Source organism: Myotis lucifugus, unplaced genomic scaffold, assembly GCF_000147115.1.
Source record: "Myotis lucifugus unplaced genomic scaffold, Myoluc2.0 scaffold_108, whole genome shotgun sequence".
NCBI classification, from domain to species: Eukaryota; Metazoa; Chordata; class Mammalia; order Chiroptera; family Vespertilionidae; genus Myotis; species Myotis lucifugus.
This window is the reverse complement of record NW_005871156.1, coordinates 982,943-999,945: the sequence shown is the minus strand read 5'-3', so window position 1 is coordinate 999,945 and position 17,003 is coordinate 982,943. Positions and strand designations below refer to the sequence as shown.

The window sequence follows — 17,003 nt, the reverse complement described above, 5'->3', positions numbered from 1 at the left end:
AAAAGTACTGTGGAAACATGGATTAAAAGACTGTTTACATTTTTTAGGTATAATGATAAACAGAGGTGAAAGAGGCAACTCCAACAAACTTACATATACCCATCACTCTGCCTTGATCATAATCAATTCATTGCCAATCTTGTTTCTCTTCTAAATCCACTCATTAACTTCAAGACATCATATTATTTTATCTATAAATATTTTTTCATATACCTCTAACAGACAGGAACTCTTTTTTAAAACATTAATCTGTATCTTGAAAATGAAGTTTTTAAGATATAATTAACATATAATAAAATGCACAGATCTTAAGGTGCTCAACAATTATAAAGGCTTGTGTAACCACTACCCAAAACAAGGTATAAAACATTTCTATGGCCCAGAAAGTTCGCACATGCCCATTTCTAATCAATTTCTTACACCCAGCTAACTGCTTTCTGACTTTTATTACCAAGGATCACTTTTGCCTGTTCTTAGACTTTTATAAATGAAATCACCGAGTAAGAGGTTTCTAGGCCAAAAAAGAGAGAAACATTCCAGGTGGAAAGAACTACATGTACAAAATAAAAATGTGTGGAAAGATATGTCACAGAATGCTGAAGAGCTCAAGAGAGTTGAAAACTGGGTTGGTAACTGATAGAAGACAAGACTAGAAGAAGAGGTTTGCTGAAAAGCTAGGGTTTCCAGATTAAACTCCACAGTTAATTCTGGGAACCATGTTGTGAAATAAATTTTCCCAATGTCCAAAACTATTTCTCTGACCTAAAAATATAGCTGTTCTTTCAACAGGTCCCTTTCTCTTCAACCCTGCAACTGAAGGCAGGAGCAGCATCCTACACCCCAATGCTGTTCATTCCCATGATGTGCAGAGGCCTCTCTGCCACTGCAGGAAAGGGAACAACCCTCTCCGCGCTGCCTTTATGAGAGGGCACAGTCTCTTCCCACCCCCATTTTACACAAGCAGTCTCAAGTCTGAGGGGCAGCCTTACCATTATCTGGATTTCTCTCTTGCACACTTGGAGATCATACTCATTGTTGACAAACATGCGTTTCAAGGCACATTTCATTCCGTTGCTTGTCCTTACTAGAAACACGATAGCAAATCCACCTGTGAGAGAAACAAACATACAAGTTCTTCTGAGTCATGTTGGAAAAGTCAATGACTATGGTGGCTGCTGTCACTGTTGGTGGTGCTGATGCCACTGTCAACTACTCTTAGCACTGGCCTGGCTTTGACGGCAATCTTAGATTCTCAGGACTCAGAGGCAATCGGGTGGCAGAAATCAGAGCAATTGTTTCTAAACACCAATCTCAGGAGAAAGGAACAATAGTAACTATCTTCAAAAGAGCCTACAAATAAACAGATAAACAGATGAAAGGGAAAAAACTACATTCCAACTACTGTCCTTGGCACTTTGAGCTCTTAATTCTAACTACAATCCTGTGAAGCTCAGTGTTATTTTTCCCTTTAATGCAATAATTACTAGCTGAAGCATTCTTAAATACTTTAAATTTGTTACACCTTAGTGTTCCACAAATCCTTAGAACTCCTAACCTTGTTATCACTCCCCATACACTGTATGAAGTGTTTTGTGTAATTGTTAAAAGAGGTAATAGATAGATAAGGTGCTGCACAGCTGTCAAAGTTGAAGGTTTGGGATAGCGGAACCAATACTGGACACTTAGCCATCTGCCTGCTCGTGTACCTTCATAATTTACTTTGAACTATCCTGTGCATTGAGCCTATGTAACAACAACAACAAGTCACTGCACAGAGATAATCACTAATTGGATGAAGGAGAATGCAGAGGGAAGTCATCAGTACGGGAACTTGAGTTGAAGTTATGGCATTGGTTTGGGGCTAACAGCCACATGCAAAATTAGTAGAGCAATCATCATGTTATAGAGATCTCAGGCCTGAGATAGGACTTGGGTCTTGACTGCCACTCTAGTTCCTCTGAAGCCCAGCTGCACTTCAACACCTGTCTGTTGATGTTCACAGAATTTCCTGTTGCATCTTTACAATAATTATTCCTTTTTAAGTCAGCTTGAGTAAGTTTCTGTTCCTTACAACCAAAGAGAGCTTTAATCATAAAGCACTGTTGCATGTTAAAATACACACATAATTCCGTGTTAAAAATTGATTAATGGGTTCAAATGTGCCAGTGTGTATTTTGATAATGATTTACTGGAAACTGCGTGTTTGTATATTTCCTGTCACTATGTTCTTCTTCAGTATTCAGATAAACATAAAATTTACCATATAATCTTTTCTTTATTTATTGTCTAAAGTTTTACATATATCTCCTTTTTCCCCGCTTGACACCCCCCGCCCCCAGTAATCTTTATTTTTTCTAAATATTTTTTTTATTTTTCAATTACAGTGACATGTAATTTTATATTAGTTTCAGGTATAAACCCTTTGTTTAGACATTTATATAACTTATGAAATAATCACCCAAATTAATCTTTAATTTCCACTGTCATCTCTTTAATCTTTGTACTTCAATAACATTTTCCATTTTCTCCTAATACTTTAAATTACACTTACACTGTTCAATTGTCAATTGTAATTCTAGAATTTTGAGTATTTACAAAAAGAGATTTTTAACCCTCACATGCACTTATAGAGACCTTATCACACACTCACCCCCAAAAATGTCAATGCTAAGATGCAAATTTTTACAATTTAATTTTTCAATATCTGAAATTTTCTTATTATAAATATGTACATTTAATAAAGTGCTATTCCCCCCCCAAAAGCTATTAAAATTCATGATGTGTCTTAAAATCAAGAACTGAGGAAAACAATAGTATAAAGTATAAAATTTCAATGTATATTCATACCTGTTTTGTAAACAGTATAAGTTGTTTCATTTTATAGATATTTTGAATTTTGAAAAAAATCACAGAACTACAGATTTTATACCAGTAGTGCCTGTAGAGAACATTAAGTTCAAGCATTTTGCTTTATGGGTAGAGGAACCTATTGAGGCTTAGGAGTCCCATGGCTAGTTATGGGCAGAACCTGGAACAGTGTCAATCTCCTGACTGTCCAAAATATGTTCTTTCCAGTTCATGTCCCTTAGAGAAAACTGTGCAATCCCCCGTTAGTGCTGCAGAACAAAAATCAAGAATGGCTATTTTCTGCAGTTTTGTGATGCATGGCACCACTAAAGAACAAGGCCGTCCTTTCAGAAGCAAGTTAATGATGCAGCAATTTGATGTAACTGCCACCAGATGGGGGCAGTGTAGTTTTCTTCACCAGGTAGCAAGATGACCTTTCCAGCCAAGACTGAAGAAATGAGTCAGATGCCTACCACACAATCTAGGCAAGCACAACTGGTCAAAAAGAGCCAGCCCAAATTCTCAAAGCCCATGACCTTCATAAATCTAAAGGCAGAGCAATAAACCATTATGCCTAATAGAGACAGAACTATTTTATTAAGCATCTATGCCCATACAAAGGCCTATTTGCAGGTGAGAAGCATATAAATCACGGTTCCTTGACTGTGAGATCAAAATCAAAGCCTGAAAGGACTGCCAATAGAAAAATCTTGGCCAATATGAACTGAGGAGTTGACCAAATAGAGATGTAAGTTCCTAGAAGGTAGAGGGGATATAGCATTACTCAAGATACATCTCCAGTACACATGGACCAGGGTTCAGGCCACTGCAGAAGAAGGCAGCTATATGACTGTTAATAGAGATGCTCGTTTCAGATTGAGTTGCATCACAAGAGCTTGTTTAAATGGAAAAATTTTAAGCTGAGGTGGGGATGGTTTGAACAGAGGTAAGAACTGTTAACATTCAATAGAGCCTGTGTCACTCTCTCTGCCTCCCGGCATTTTCTAAAATACTGAAATAATCTCCATGATTTTACTGGAATAAATTTTTTGGATAATCCATGAATTTATTGAATCACAAAAGGAAAAAGGTACTTGCTTACCATTTTGTGAGGTAAGCAAGTAAAACAGGCAAGATAACTGTGGCACATACACACTTTTGCCTAAAGATATATGGGAATATTTTTTTTTTACTTCCACAAAGATACATGTTTCCTCCCATTTTCCCTAAAATATATAGCACTCTTGGTCTAACTTTCTCCTAATTTTTGATAATGTAGATAAGTACTTTCTACTCACTATGATAGATATTTTGTCTGTTTGGTTCCCCTCTGTAAAATCATGTCCTAAACATAAAGAGAGCACTCTAAAATGAATTAACTTTCCTCTTAATGTTACTATAGAGAACAGAAAAGGCTACAGAGTGTGGTGGAGACTGTGGGAAACTAAAGCATATGGCCCACAAAAAAACAACAGCTACTACACAGCTTCAGGCACTTGTTGCCATGTAGGAATATGGACCCAGTTTTGTCATATCTGCTCACTTCTAAAGATAAACTGAAAAACAAACAAACAAAAAAACTTTATGTGCAATCTCTAGTTTTAAACACTGGCAACTAGTCACATTTTAAATAAATGATGGACAGGCCGACACTACAGAGGCTAAAGAAAACATATTTGGAAGGCTTTAAAGAGTCTCTGAGCCTACAGTCTTCTACCTCTGATCTAGTCCAACCCTGTCATTTTACTGATGGGTAGAGGGGAAGTGACACAACCAATGTTAAACAGAGTTAAAAGATGACTTGCAAATACAATCCAATATATATATATATATATATATATATATATATATATCTATATACAGATATATGCTCATATATTGGTCATCACAGTTCTTGCCTTTCTTCCCTTAAGAGGAGTTTATGGAATTTCCCCCCTAACCCCCACCCAGCATTTGTATATGACTTTATACTTTCTTAAAGGCATTTCAAAATAAATGATTTCATTTATAATCCACAATAACTAAATGGGGTAGGTGAGCTACCTATTGTCCCCATTTTCCCAATAGGAAAGAGATGTAGAGGGATTAAGCTCCTTTCACAAGAACACAAAGAGCTAGTTAGTTAATGGTAGAGCTCAGAATAGATCCCTCATCTTTTAAAATCAACTTCATGTGTGATACAATGCACTCTCTTAAGTGTACAGTTTGACACATTTCCACAACATGCTTGCAAACATCACTGCAAAGAATTCCTCATGCTTACTTGTAGGCATCCACTCCCTCCTTCTCACACCATCCTATACTAGTACTAGTATTATAAAAGCCTAATATGCTAAGTGTCCGGTCAACCAGTTGGCTGTTCAATCAAAGTGTAATATGCTAATGATATGCTAAGGCCATTCAACTGCTCACTATGATGTGCACTGACCACCGGGGGCAGACGCTCCAACTGGAAGGTTAGCTTGCTGCAGGGGTCCAGCCGATTGGGACTGGGTAAGACGGGCCGGACACGCCCTGGAGTCCTCCCATGGTCCCACCCCGCTGGCCAACCTGCCGTGTTTCTCCCCGGCCCCGATCATGCACCGGTGGGGTCCCTAGGCCTGGCCTGGGCCCTCTCGAAATCGGGACCCCTTAGGGGATATCAGAGAGCTGGTTTCGACCCGATCCCGCAGGCCAGGCCGAGGGACCTACTGGTGCATGAATTCGTGCACTGGGCCTCTAGTCCAGTGATGGCGAACCTTTTGAGCTCGGCGTGTCAGCATTTTGAAAAACCCTAACTTAACTCTGGTGCCATGTCACATATAGAAAATTTTTGATATTTGCAACCATAGTAAAACAAAGATTTATATTTCTTATATTTATTTTATATATTTAAATGCCATTTAACCAAGAAAAATCAACCAAAAAAATGAGTTCGCGTGTCACCTCTGACACACGTGTCATAGGTTCGCCATCACTGCTCTAGTCTCATATAACCTCTGACCTGCTTTCTGTTCTACAGATTAATTTTGCTTGCTCTAGAATAAATGGAACCATACAGTATGCACTCCTGTGTCTGGCGTCATTCAGCATAAATACTTCTTAAATTCATCTTCATTGTTACATGTGTCAGTATTTTAGTTTTTTAAACTACAGATTAGTATTCCATTGTATAGATTTTCCACAATTAGTTTATCCGTTCACCTGTTGAAGTACATTTGAATTATTTTTAGCTTTTGGTGATTACTATAAATAAAATGTTCTCCACAGTGGTAGTACCATTTCACATTCCCAACTGTCACATGTGAGAGTTTGGGTTGTTCCATATCCTCACCAACTCTTGATACTGTCGGCCTTTTTATTTTAGCCATTCTTGTGATATTTCTTTGTGGTTTTAAGTTGCATTTTGTTATAGATCCTTCATCATTTAAATTCCTAGTATTAGTTGCTCCCACCATTTTTGTGATAAAAGGCTTTAATAAGCATCGGGTCATGGGATTCACCAATGAAATTACTCCCTCATCTGGACTTCTCCCTCTCAAGCAAAGATGACAGAAGTGCCTCCTTCTCTCCTGACAGAAGAATGCAAGTGAGAATTTGTAATACACAGAGGGGGGGATTATAATCTCTAAAATCTCTTCCAACTCTGACATCAAGAGATCATGGTCATCAGCATCATTACCATGACTGAACCTTTTAAAACAAAACCTCCTCAGGAGCCTGCTCATGATATTCAATACCATATCAGCAATGGGGCTTTTGAAGGACTACGTGTAGTACCTCTCCTGGCTTGGTCTCAAACACTGGTGCATGCTAGATGGTACCAGACCCCAGGGGCAGTTCCGAAGGAATCAAGACATCAGTGACTTCCACTTACTAGTAGCAAGGAAGAGTGAGGGATGGGGGAAGTGAGGTGAACAGGAAGGAAAGAAAAAGAGCAAACTGATTATCTGAGTAGCAATGTGCACAGAGATGAGAAACAGCTGGGAAGACAAAGAGAATGATTAGACCATGAGACAAAGAAGCCCATCATGGTGCTGAGACAGGGTTTCTGGATTTGCTGCCAAAGAAGTTTTGGTGGATATTTTAAAATTGGGCCTAGATTCTAGGCATTAAAATCTGCTGCCTGCTTATTTCCAGCAGGTTAAAGAAAACTTCTTTTGCTAACATCAGCCCCATCTACACCTTTAGGAATGGCTTCCACTTATCTGAGATAAAGGAAAAACCAACCAAAGAAGGCAGATGATACTAAAATGAGAGAAAACAGCCAGACCCATAATCTGGCCCCCATCTTCCACTTTGTTTCTCTTTTAGAATAAGGTTTAACCCAGTGAATGATATTTACTTAATGCAGTTTCTCTTTGAACCACAGGAGGAGAAATGAACATAAAATAAAATAGCATTCTGAGGTTTTTCTAAACAATCAGATGGAGAACCCGTTAAAGTACAATTTACCTGGATGATATAAAAGAAGGGGCAACACTGGACAAATTATGGCTCTCTTTGGCCTCTAATTCCTCAACTGCAGAAATTAAGACTAAATTATTGCTTTTAAAACTCGGTTCCTCAGAGCCCTAGGATTACAGGAGGCATGTACTTCACTGCCCCCATGATGAAAAAATGACTCCACTTAAGGATAGGGCTCTGCACACAGCTGCCTTTGATCTGTTTAATATTAATTCTGAAAAAGATGCTAGGACAAAAAGGGGAAGACAACACCTCTTTAAAGAAGAAGAAAAAAGTACACAAAGAATAGTCTGTAGCGCTATATAAAAGTATTTTAAAGAAAAAAGGACTACACCACTGCAAGTCATGCAAACAGCCCTTATCACACACCTCCTGCAGATATACATGTGTGGAGGCAGCTTCTGGGAAGGGTGGGCTGTGGCAGTACATCCCTTTTACATTGAGACTATGTAGCATTCCTTTAGAGTCCACAGGTTCAGGCAAGCCACAAGCTCTCTGAGGCCCTGTCCTCTCACAATAAATGGCCATTGAGATCTATCTCAGCTTTTGGAAGATTACATGATAAGCAAAGCACTGAGCACACAGGAGACGTGTGATGAATCTAGGTATTCCCTCCTTACCTCCGCTCCTACCCCCAAAAAATCCTTTGTATTTGTATGACACTTATCATAAAGTTCTCAATCTGGAATATCTTCTTGAGATCAAGGGCAAAAACCCAAATGCCTATAGCCAGACAGATCATCTAAAGGAGGGACACAGTCCAGGTATAACACAATATACGCAGGGAGTCTGGTGACATGGACTCACTGACCAGAGAGCATTGGGGACGGCGCAAACCAGATGTGCACACCTTAGCTCATGGGGAGCCGTTTGTCAACATCAGTCAATTCTGGCCAGGGTGGAATTTGGGCCGAGGGTTGCCCTGTTTTTTGATTTCCAGGAGAAGCTGAATTTTTAGGTAAAACCTCCTGATTTTTAAATCCAGGCAACAAACTTTCAAAAAATCTGTTGCCTATTTCTACGCTAGGACTGTACTAGACAGCCCTGCTCCAATCTTTATGGGAACCTTGTGAAGTAAGCAGGGCATGTATTACCATCTCCACTGTATTGGGAAACTGAGGCACAGAGAAGCCTCAGTGGCCTCCTGCGTATTGCCATGTAGAGGCAGGACCAGGGCTCAAATCCAGACGTACCAATCCCTGGCTCTCATCTTGGTCCACTCTCTCCTACTGCCGTCCCCTCCCATAGCAGCGCACCATGCAGGAGCATCTCCACTCCCAGGGAAGGTAAGAGCTAAGACACAGTGAACGGCAAGGGAGGCTGACCAAAGCTTCACTCTCTAGCTGACCAGGTGGAACAGAGAGTCCTCTGCACAGTGAGAACTTGAGCGCACTGTCTGCAGTGTCTGTGAACTCCCATAGGCAGTGACAACCAAGAGGCTTACAAACACCCACCTACAATATATTCATATTGAAGACACTGCCAAAAGTTCCAGAAGAAACAAAAATTTTCAAAACTTCAGAACAGATGGCAAGGAGCAAAGCAAAGATTTCACAGGAGAAAAGGTCAATCTGAAGCATTCATCGCAGTGGGAACTTGGGGTTTGTTTTTTAACATTCATCTCTCCACACTTGCCTCAAATTAAAAATCATCATGTGCCAGCTCCTTCTGGGGAGCATGTAAAGCAGTCCTTGAACACCCAGATGGGGGATGACTTGAGGTATTCAACTTCCTCTCTTCCCATCAGGAGCTGTGGGCACAAGCCAGAGACTGGCAAACTCTGGCAGTGGAACAGAAGCACCAATGACATCCAATGAAGGCCACAGCCCAGACTGAACATGGGCAATTGGTTCTTCCTTTCCAGGATGGTAATAACTGGGGAGCATTTCCAGTTCAAGGTGTTGGGCAAGAGTATTTAAAAAAAAAAAAGACATTTCCAGGGAAGTCACCTGCCTGCCTGGAACAAAAGGTTAGAGTTTCATGAAATCGAGTTGGCTCACACACACCAAAAGCTTGTGAATTACTGCCCATAGAACCACTGCAAATTGGGCCTGGCCTGTCAACAGCTAAGACCCACCAAAAGAGGGTCTTTCCCAGAGCTCCCTGGCCCACATTCCCTGTACCATTACCATGGGGGTAACTTTCTGGCAAATAGAGAAATGATCACTGACATCAGTAGGGCCATAATCTTTGTTCACTTAAATTCACTGAGTAGCTTCCCCACGTCAGACTAAGCCATTTTCTATTCTCTGTAGCTAGGGTGATCTTTTAAAAACAGAAACTGAGTATCATCCCCCCTATTTGAAACTCCTTAGTGGCTTCTTGCCCCTCTCAAAATAAAGCTCCAAATGCTGATGATGGCAAGCAAGGCCTTATGTGACAGGGTGTGATCTCTCTCCAGCGTCATTCAAACACAACAGCTTTTCACAGCTCACTCTGTTCCAGCCACAATCATCATCTTTCTTCCTCAATGTTGCTTATATTCCACCCTTCCTCAGGATTTTTGTGCATGCTTCTCCCTTTGCCCTATTCACCTCATTCTTGGACTGACCATCTCCTCTCCTATCCCCTTGTTATACACAGCACCCTATGTTTCCTTCAGGGCATCTCAGGAGTATATTCAATATTTAGGTGGGTAATCCCTAGTTTGGTGCCTTATTTCCCTAAACCCTGTAAACTACACAAGGACAAGGACAATGACTAACTCACTGTGGCCTCTGTCATCCAGCACAGTGCCTACTAAGAAAGGCACTCAAGTGTTTGTTACACAGTGTATGTGCCTAGTACTATAAAAAAATACCCCCAAAAAACAACCCAAAAAACAAAATAACAAAAAACACTATATAGCTCTGGCCAGTGTGCTCAGTTGGTTGAGCATCATCCCATGCACTGAAAGGTTGCTGGTTTGATTCCTGTTCAGTGCACATACCCAGGTTACAGGTTTGATCCCTGGTCAGGGTGTGTATGGGAGGCAGCTGATCAATCTCTCTCTCTCTCTCTCTCTCTCTCTCTCTCTCTCTCTCTCTCTCTCCTTCTCTCTCCCCCCTTCCTTTCCTCCCTCCCTTCCTCTCTCTCTCTCTCAAATCAATAAAAAAAATTTTTTTTAAGCCAAAACAAAACACTACATAGTCTCAGCCTTTCAGAAGGTTAGAATCCAGTTTGGGACAGAAGTGACACATTTGTGAGAAGGGCCCTCCATGATAAGGTAGTCTACCCTTCCGAGAAAAACCCAGCACACTGAGAGCTGCGTGAGACTGGAGCCCACTGGACGACATCCTGGGACAATATGTGCAAGGTACAGCTTTATGGAGAGCTTTACAGAAATCTCTGTGCTGTCACAGAGTGCCACTTGTTCTATGTGCAATCCCTTCTTTTAAAAATAACACTTGAGCTGGATATATAAACACTCTTCAGTTGAGAAGGAAAAGAAATCAAACACCGCAATGCTCAATCCTGCATCAATCCCTCACCTGAAGGAGTGGAGAGTCTCTTGGACATAAACTATCTCAGCCCCCTAAGCCCCGGTGCCAGCAATCTTCTAATAAGTGGTGTGCACACAAATAGAACAGCTGAGGTCAGCCAGAGGGTGTGGCATCCATGCCCAGACGTCAGCCCCCCACCGCAGACACCCAAGCTCTGGCTCTAATCATTTCCACCAAGACTTGATGTGTGTTACTGGTCCATGTTCTCCCAAGGAGAATTGGGGTTTTAACAAAGACAAAGCTTGGCTGGCATTCTCTTGACACTCAACTTTTAATTCCAGAGCACTCCACTTTAATGTCATGCTTCAAAGTTACTTCGTTTTCTACACTTACTGCTTTTGCAATAAGATCAGGTCAACTAGCTGTGTTCCAGAAAGAGCATCCTGTTCCAAAAAGAACATTTACTAGTGTGGTGATTTGAGCTTAGCAGCCCCGTTAAAAGCTGTGTCTTCTGTCCTAATAAGATATGCACTGGCACCAAAGGTATATAAGTTTCCAACAGTTTAGGTTTTGTTAGAACTGGTCTCTGAACACAACTGCTTTCCTAATCTGCCGCAACCCTCCTAGTTGTCAGATAAGTTGAGTTCTCATCCTGAAATGCAGGAAGAGAACTCATGCTTCAAAGCTAACTTCGTTTTCTGACTTACTGCTTTTGCAATAAGATCAAAACATTTTCTCAGTTCCCAATTGTTAATTCCAGAGCATTCCAATTTAACTTCATGCTAAAGTCTTTCCTCTGAGGTTCAGGATATCTGATTGTACTACCTATCACCATCACTGACCAACCCCTAGGTCAGTGATGGCGAACCTATGACACACGTGTCAGAGGTGACATGCAAACTCATTTTTTTGGTTGATTTTTCTTTGTTAAATGGAATTTAAATATATAAAATAAATATCAAAAATATAAGTCTTTGTTTTACTATGGTTGCAAATATCAAAAATTTCTATATGTGACACGGCACCAGAGTTAAGTTAGGGTTTTTCAAAATGCTGACACGCCGAGCTCAAAAGGTTCGCCATCACTGCGCTAGGTCATGGTCCCTCACCCAGTACTTGTACACCAGTTCAAAATCTCTCCCCCATCCCAAATCCTGCCATCACCCAAGGTGATTTCACTGAGTCTTAATAATTCTATCCCCTAAACGTCTCCAGAATCCATCCCTTCTACACCATCCCTGATGCTCCTTCAAACTCTCCTCTTTTCTTACCAGAACTAAAATAGAGTCCTAACTTTCCATGTCTTAGATCCTTTCTCTTCTAAAATTCGTATCTAATAACTACTCTTAAAAACATTCATTGGTTCCCCAAAGCCAGAAAAAAATCAAATTCCTTAACACAGCAATGCATAAGAACATTTATTTTTCCCCACTTTGTTATGAAAAATTTCAAACACACAGTAACATTGAAAAGATCATACTGTAAACATCCATATACCCACCACCTAAGTTTACAATTGTTAACATTTGTCAGACTTGTTTTATCACATATTTATCATCCATGTAAACATCAACTCATCTTATTTTTTATGCATTTCCAAGTAAGCTATAGACCTCAGTGGACTTCACCCTAATTCTTCAGCATGCACTATCTTTAATCAGTGTTCAGAGTTCATGGTTCTTTTGGGGAGAAGGGTAGAAATAAATTCTATTTATAGTGAAATGTACAAATCTTAAGTATATTGCTGGAAGAGGTTTTTTAACTGAATTTATTGGGGTGCTATTTGTTAATAAAATTATATAGGTTTCAGGTGTACAAGTCTATAATACATCAACTGTATTATGTGTTCACTCACTATGGGTAAGTTTTTTGGTGGGTTTTTTTTTTTAATCCTCACAGGAGGATACTTTTTCCATTGATTTCCAGAGAGCGTGGATGGAAGCTGGGAGGGAGGGAGGAACGGAGGGAGAGAGAGAAGGGAGGGAGGGAGGGAGGGAGGGAGAGGGAGAGAGAGGGGCGGGGGAGAGAAACATTGATGTGAGAGAGACACACGATTGGTTTCCTATTGCACGCGCTCCTACCGGGGCCGGGGGACCTGCAACCTTGACTGGGAATCGAACCTGCAATCCTTCAGTCTGAGGGCTCTAACCACTGAACAAACCAGCCAGGGCACCATGGATAAGTTTTGATAAATACATACCTTCAAGTAACCCAAACCTTTATCAAAACATAAAGCCTTTCCATCACACAGAAAGTTCCCTCATGGTCCTTTCCAGACAATCCCACCCTCATATTAGAGGCAAGCACTGTTTTAAGTTTTTTCATCTATTACTAGTTTTGCCAGCTTTAGAACTTCATATAAATGGAATCATACAGTATGTACTTTGAAATGTAAGGATCTTTTACTCATCATAATTGTTTACATTGTTGAGTACATAGGGTAGTTTGTTACTAATATTTCATTATTTAAATAAATCTGTTTATCCTTTCAGGCATTTGGGTTATTTCAAACTTGGAGCTATTATGAAAAAAGTTCTATGGGCATTCTTGTACAAGTCTTTTTGTAACATACGTTTTCATTTCTCTTGGGTAAATACCTAATACACCAGGTTATAAGTGCTGGGCGACTGGGTAGGTGTATATTTAATTTTATAAGAAATTTCCAGACCTTTCTCCAAAGTGGTTCATTTTATACTCCCACCAACAACGTATGACAATTCTAGACCCTTTAGAATCTGAATACTGCCCTGTCCTGGCACAAATCCATCTCCTAATGCTCTCTCTTCCTCTCCCACCAAGCTTTCAGAACTTGAACCTTTTTGCTGCTTTACATTCAGGAGATTTATGCACACTATTCCCTCTGACTACAATTTCTTGTCCCAGTCTTCTGCTTGATAAAAGGAGTTTAAAATTGTTAAAATAATGCCTCTTCTGTGAAGTGTACTCTTTCCCTGACAATCACCCCCAGGCTTTCATATTATGGTACAAATCTAGCCAGTTCCTCTATTATTACACTTATAATAATGCATTATGACTTATCTGTGATATGCTAATCTCTCCACCTAATAGGCTAAGTCAAAGGGGGAACTACTCTTTTCTGCCCTGGTAGACATGACAATTGTTGTTATCATAATACTTTATAATATATGATACTTTAAAAAGTATTTTATATAAAATATATCATATATAGGGTATCCCAAAAGTATATACACACACTTTGAATAATTATAAAGGCAGTGTTTATTAAAATACATTTCATTTTCAAAATTGAGCTATCAGTTATTACAATGTATATACATTTTTTGGGACATCCTGTATACTTTATACTTTCATATTATCATTAAATGCCAGTTTAAAGACTTTAAATACTGTGAAACCTTAAGGACAACATCCTACTTTGTTTTTTAGGTGGAGCACTTAAAAAATGAGTCCCCAAAGAAAATTAAAATGACAAGAAGAGCTTCTTATTTCTCTTGGAATCCTCAGGGCTAGCACAGTACTTGGTACATGGTAGATGATTAATAGCTAATAATGTTGTTTCCCTGCTTATAATTCTCTAGCTCTCAACCACCTAGAACAGTGGTTCTCAACCTTCCTAATGCCGCGACCCTTTAATACACTTCCTCATGTTGTGGTGACCCCCAATTTCATTGTTACAAATTGAACATAATTAAAGCATAGTGATTAATCACAAAAACAATATGTAATTATATATGTGGTTTCCGATGGTCTTAGGCGACCCCTGTGAAAGGGTCGTTCGACCCCCAAAGGGGTCGCGACCCACAGGTTGAGAATCGCTGACCTAGAATATAAAATCCCAACCTAATTTGGCATGCAAGGTACATCGTAACCTGGAGCCCACATTGAACTGAGGGCCAGGACAGCACCCTCCAGTGTGTTTTGCTTACATTCTCTATCTAGAATGCCTACTATCTCTTTAATTAGTAAACTTATAACTGTTAAGTCCAAGTGCAGCTCAAACCAGAACTGCAATGTGAACTTTCACCTACAGAATGCCCATCTCCACACTACTTTCTTACTCTGATTTTATCTCACTTGTTTGAATACCAGTCTTTCTCACTAGGAGTATATTATCTCAGAGGACAAAGATTTGATTTTATTTTTATTTATTATAGGAAACATATTGGTCTAATTTACCATATCCTTCACCCCACGCGGAAATAATGATTAGATAATGTTATCAAGTGACCCCTTTCTCCTCGCCACTGCTAGCTGGACCAGGAATGGGCAACCGCCACACATTCTCCATTGAGAATCCAAGTGACAACCTCAGGAACTATAATCAGATGGTGTTGCACAGCCAAGTAGGCTAGGCTGGTGGCTACTGTCAGTCACGTGCATGCTCACAAATAAGCAGAGAAGAGTGTTCTCCAAAAAGGCAAGAGAATGGGGTAGACACTGGAAGAAGCTGTAATCCGAGACTATGAGGCTCCAAGGAGAGACAGACAGAAGAGCCACCTGATAACTTTCCAATTCTCACAAAATCCAGCTTCACTTCCTGCTGTTGGGTTCTGGAAAATTCCTCTGTATTCATCCAACAAATTCCTTTGTACTTACTCTAATCTGAATTAAATTTCTGTTCTTTGCACCCAATAATTCTAAGACACTTTGTGCCAATATGTTTATAGAGTACAGATGCTTTGATTCTAATAATTCTAACCATTATAGGCTCTTTTAACAGAAAGCACCTAGAACATGGTGTTAAAACAGAGTATTAAAAATTACACTTGAAGAGTGAGAATTTTTAAGTTAAGAAACTAGGTTTACATTAAAATAGAACCTGCATTACTATATAAAGATCTACATGAGAGAGTGGTCAAAAATCTACTTGGGAAAGTAGAGTCACAAGGAACTTGAACAGGGGACAAAGTCTGCATTGCAGTGTTTCTTGAGCTCATAGATCAGGATTAGGGAATGGGGAAGACAAAATCCCCAGCACTCATTTCCTCAGGAATGTCGTGAAGATGGTTTTACCTGGGATTATCAGAACGTAATCATAAAGAAGAGGTTTTAGTCCTCAAATGGGAGGGAACAGTTGGAGTGAAAAATGAACTCAGCCATGGAGAAACCTGGAGAGGCCTGTCAGGAAGGCAAGTCTCCAAAAGGACCAGGAGCATAACAGCAACAACCAATCCACTGAAGTACACGTGGGGAAAACTTCCTATGCCTTTGGTGTAAAACCAAGGTCAAGACCATGGTGAGCAGAGTGAGGCCCTTGCCATAGGCACAAAAAGACAAAGTCAGTAGTACTGATTTTTCCTTTTGACTCAGGCTGCAGTATGGCTGGGCACGGAGCTGTTAAAGTGATCCTGACATTATTTTAAATTCTGATGTTTTGTTCATCATGGTTTCTTGTACTCACTTTTATTTTTACATAGTGCGTGCAATATTATTTATATTGATCACTAAGTTTTTGAGTGCCCCCTTAAATTCTGCTCTTGAAGTGAGTATCTCACTCTAGTCCCAAACCCATGAGAAACTGTTGTCTGCACAGTAGAGAAATCTACCCAGGCATCACTGTTCATGTTGTCCTTCCACTCTGCTCCATGGAAGACCCGAGAGATTAAGACATTCCTCAGGGGTGGGGAACAGAAACTCAATGGGTGCCTCAAAAAAGTGGGGGCTGGGCCAGCCAGCATGGCCCAGTGGTTAAGCATCAACCTATGAACCAGGAGGTCGCAGTTCGATTCCTAGTCAGGGCACATGCCAGGGTTGCGGGCTTGATTCCCAGTGTGGGGCATGCAGGAGGCAGCTGATCAATGATTCTCTCTCATCATTGATGTTTCTATCTCTCTCTCCCTCTCCCTTCCTCTCTGAAATCAACAACAAATATATATAAATTTTTCAAGTGGGGGCTGGGAAACAGGAAGAGAAGCAGAATTGTGGAGTCAGTTTCTGCTCACAGTGGGAATTACAGTGATGTAGTAAAGCTCCAAGGATGGCCTACTCCCAAGCACTCTTGAACACAGATGAGATCAGACTTGACTCAGGCACCAAACAGGCATAAAGGAACCAAGCTTCACTGAAGCAGAGACACCAAATGAGTATAAGCCTAGACACCAAATGAGTATAAGCTCATCAACTAGCTTTATAATAAATGAGTAACAACCAAAACAGAACAGACAATTATGGGTTAGGAAGAAAGGTGAGTCTTCCAATAACCAGAGTCTTGGGGAGAGGGTGGGAAGTCAACAAAGGGTTGAAGAAAGAGGCTACAGAACAGCCAGAAATCTAGGGGGAAATATCTAAAGCTTAATCAGGAAAGTG

General features: G+C 40.2%; 1 protein-coding gene across 1 annotated transcript in view; it reads right to left on the bottom strand.

Moving 5' to 3' along the window:
* The window catches only part of AAK1 (AP2 associated kinase 1), a 131,564-nt gene that overhangs the window by 66,071 nt on the left and 48,490 nt on the right, over window positions 1-17,003 (bottom strand). The window contains exon 3 of the mRNA XM_014459363.2: window positions 990-1,108. Coding sequence (XP_014314849.1) covers window positions 990-1,108 — 119 coding nt within the window. The remainder of the gene's footprint in view (window positions 1-989; window positions 1,109-17,003) is intronic.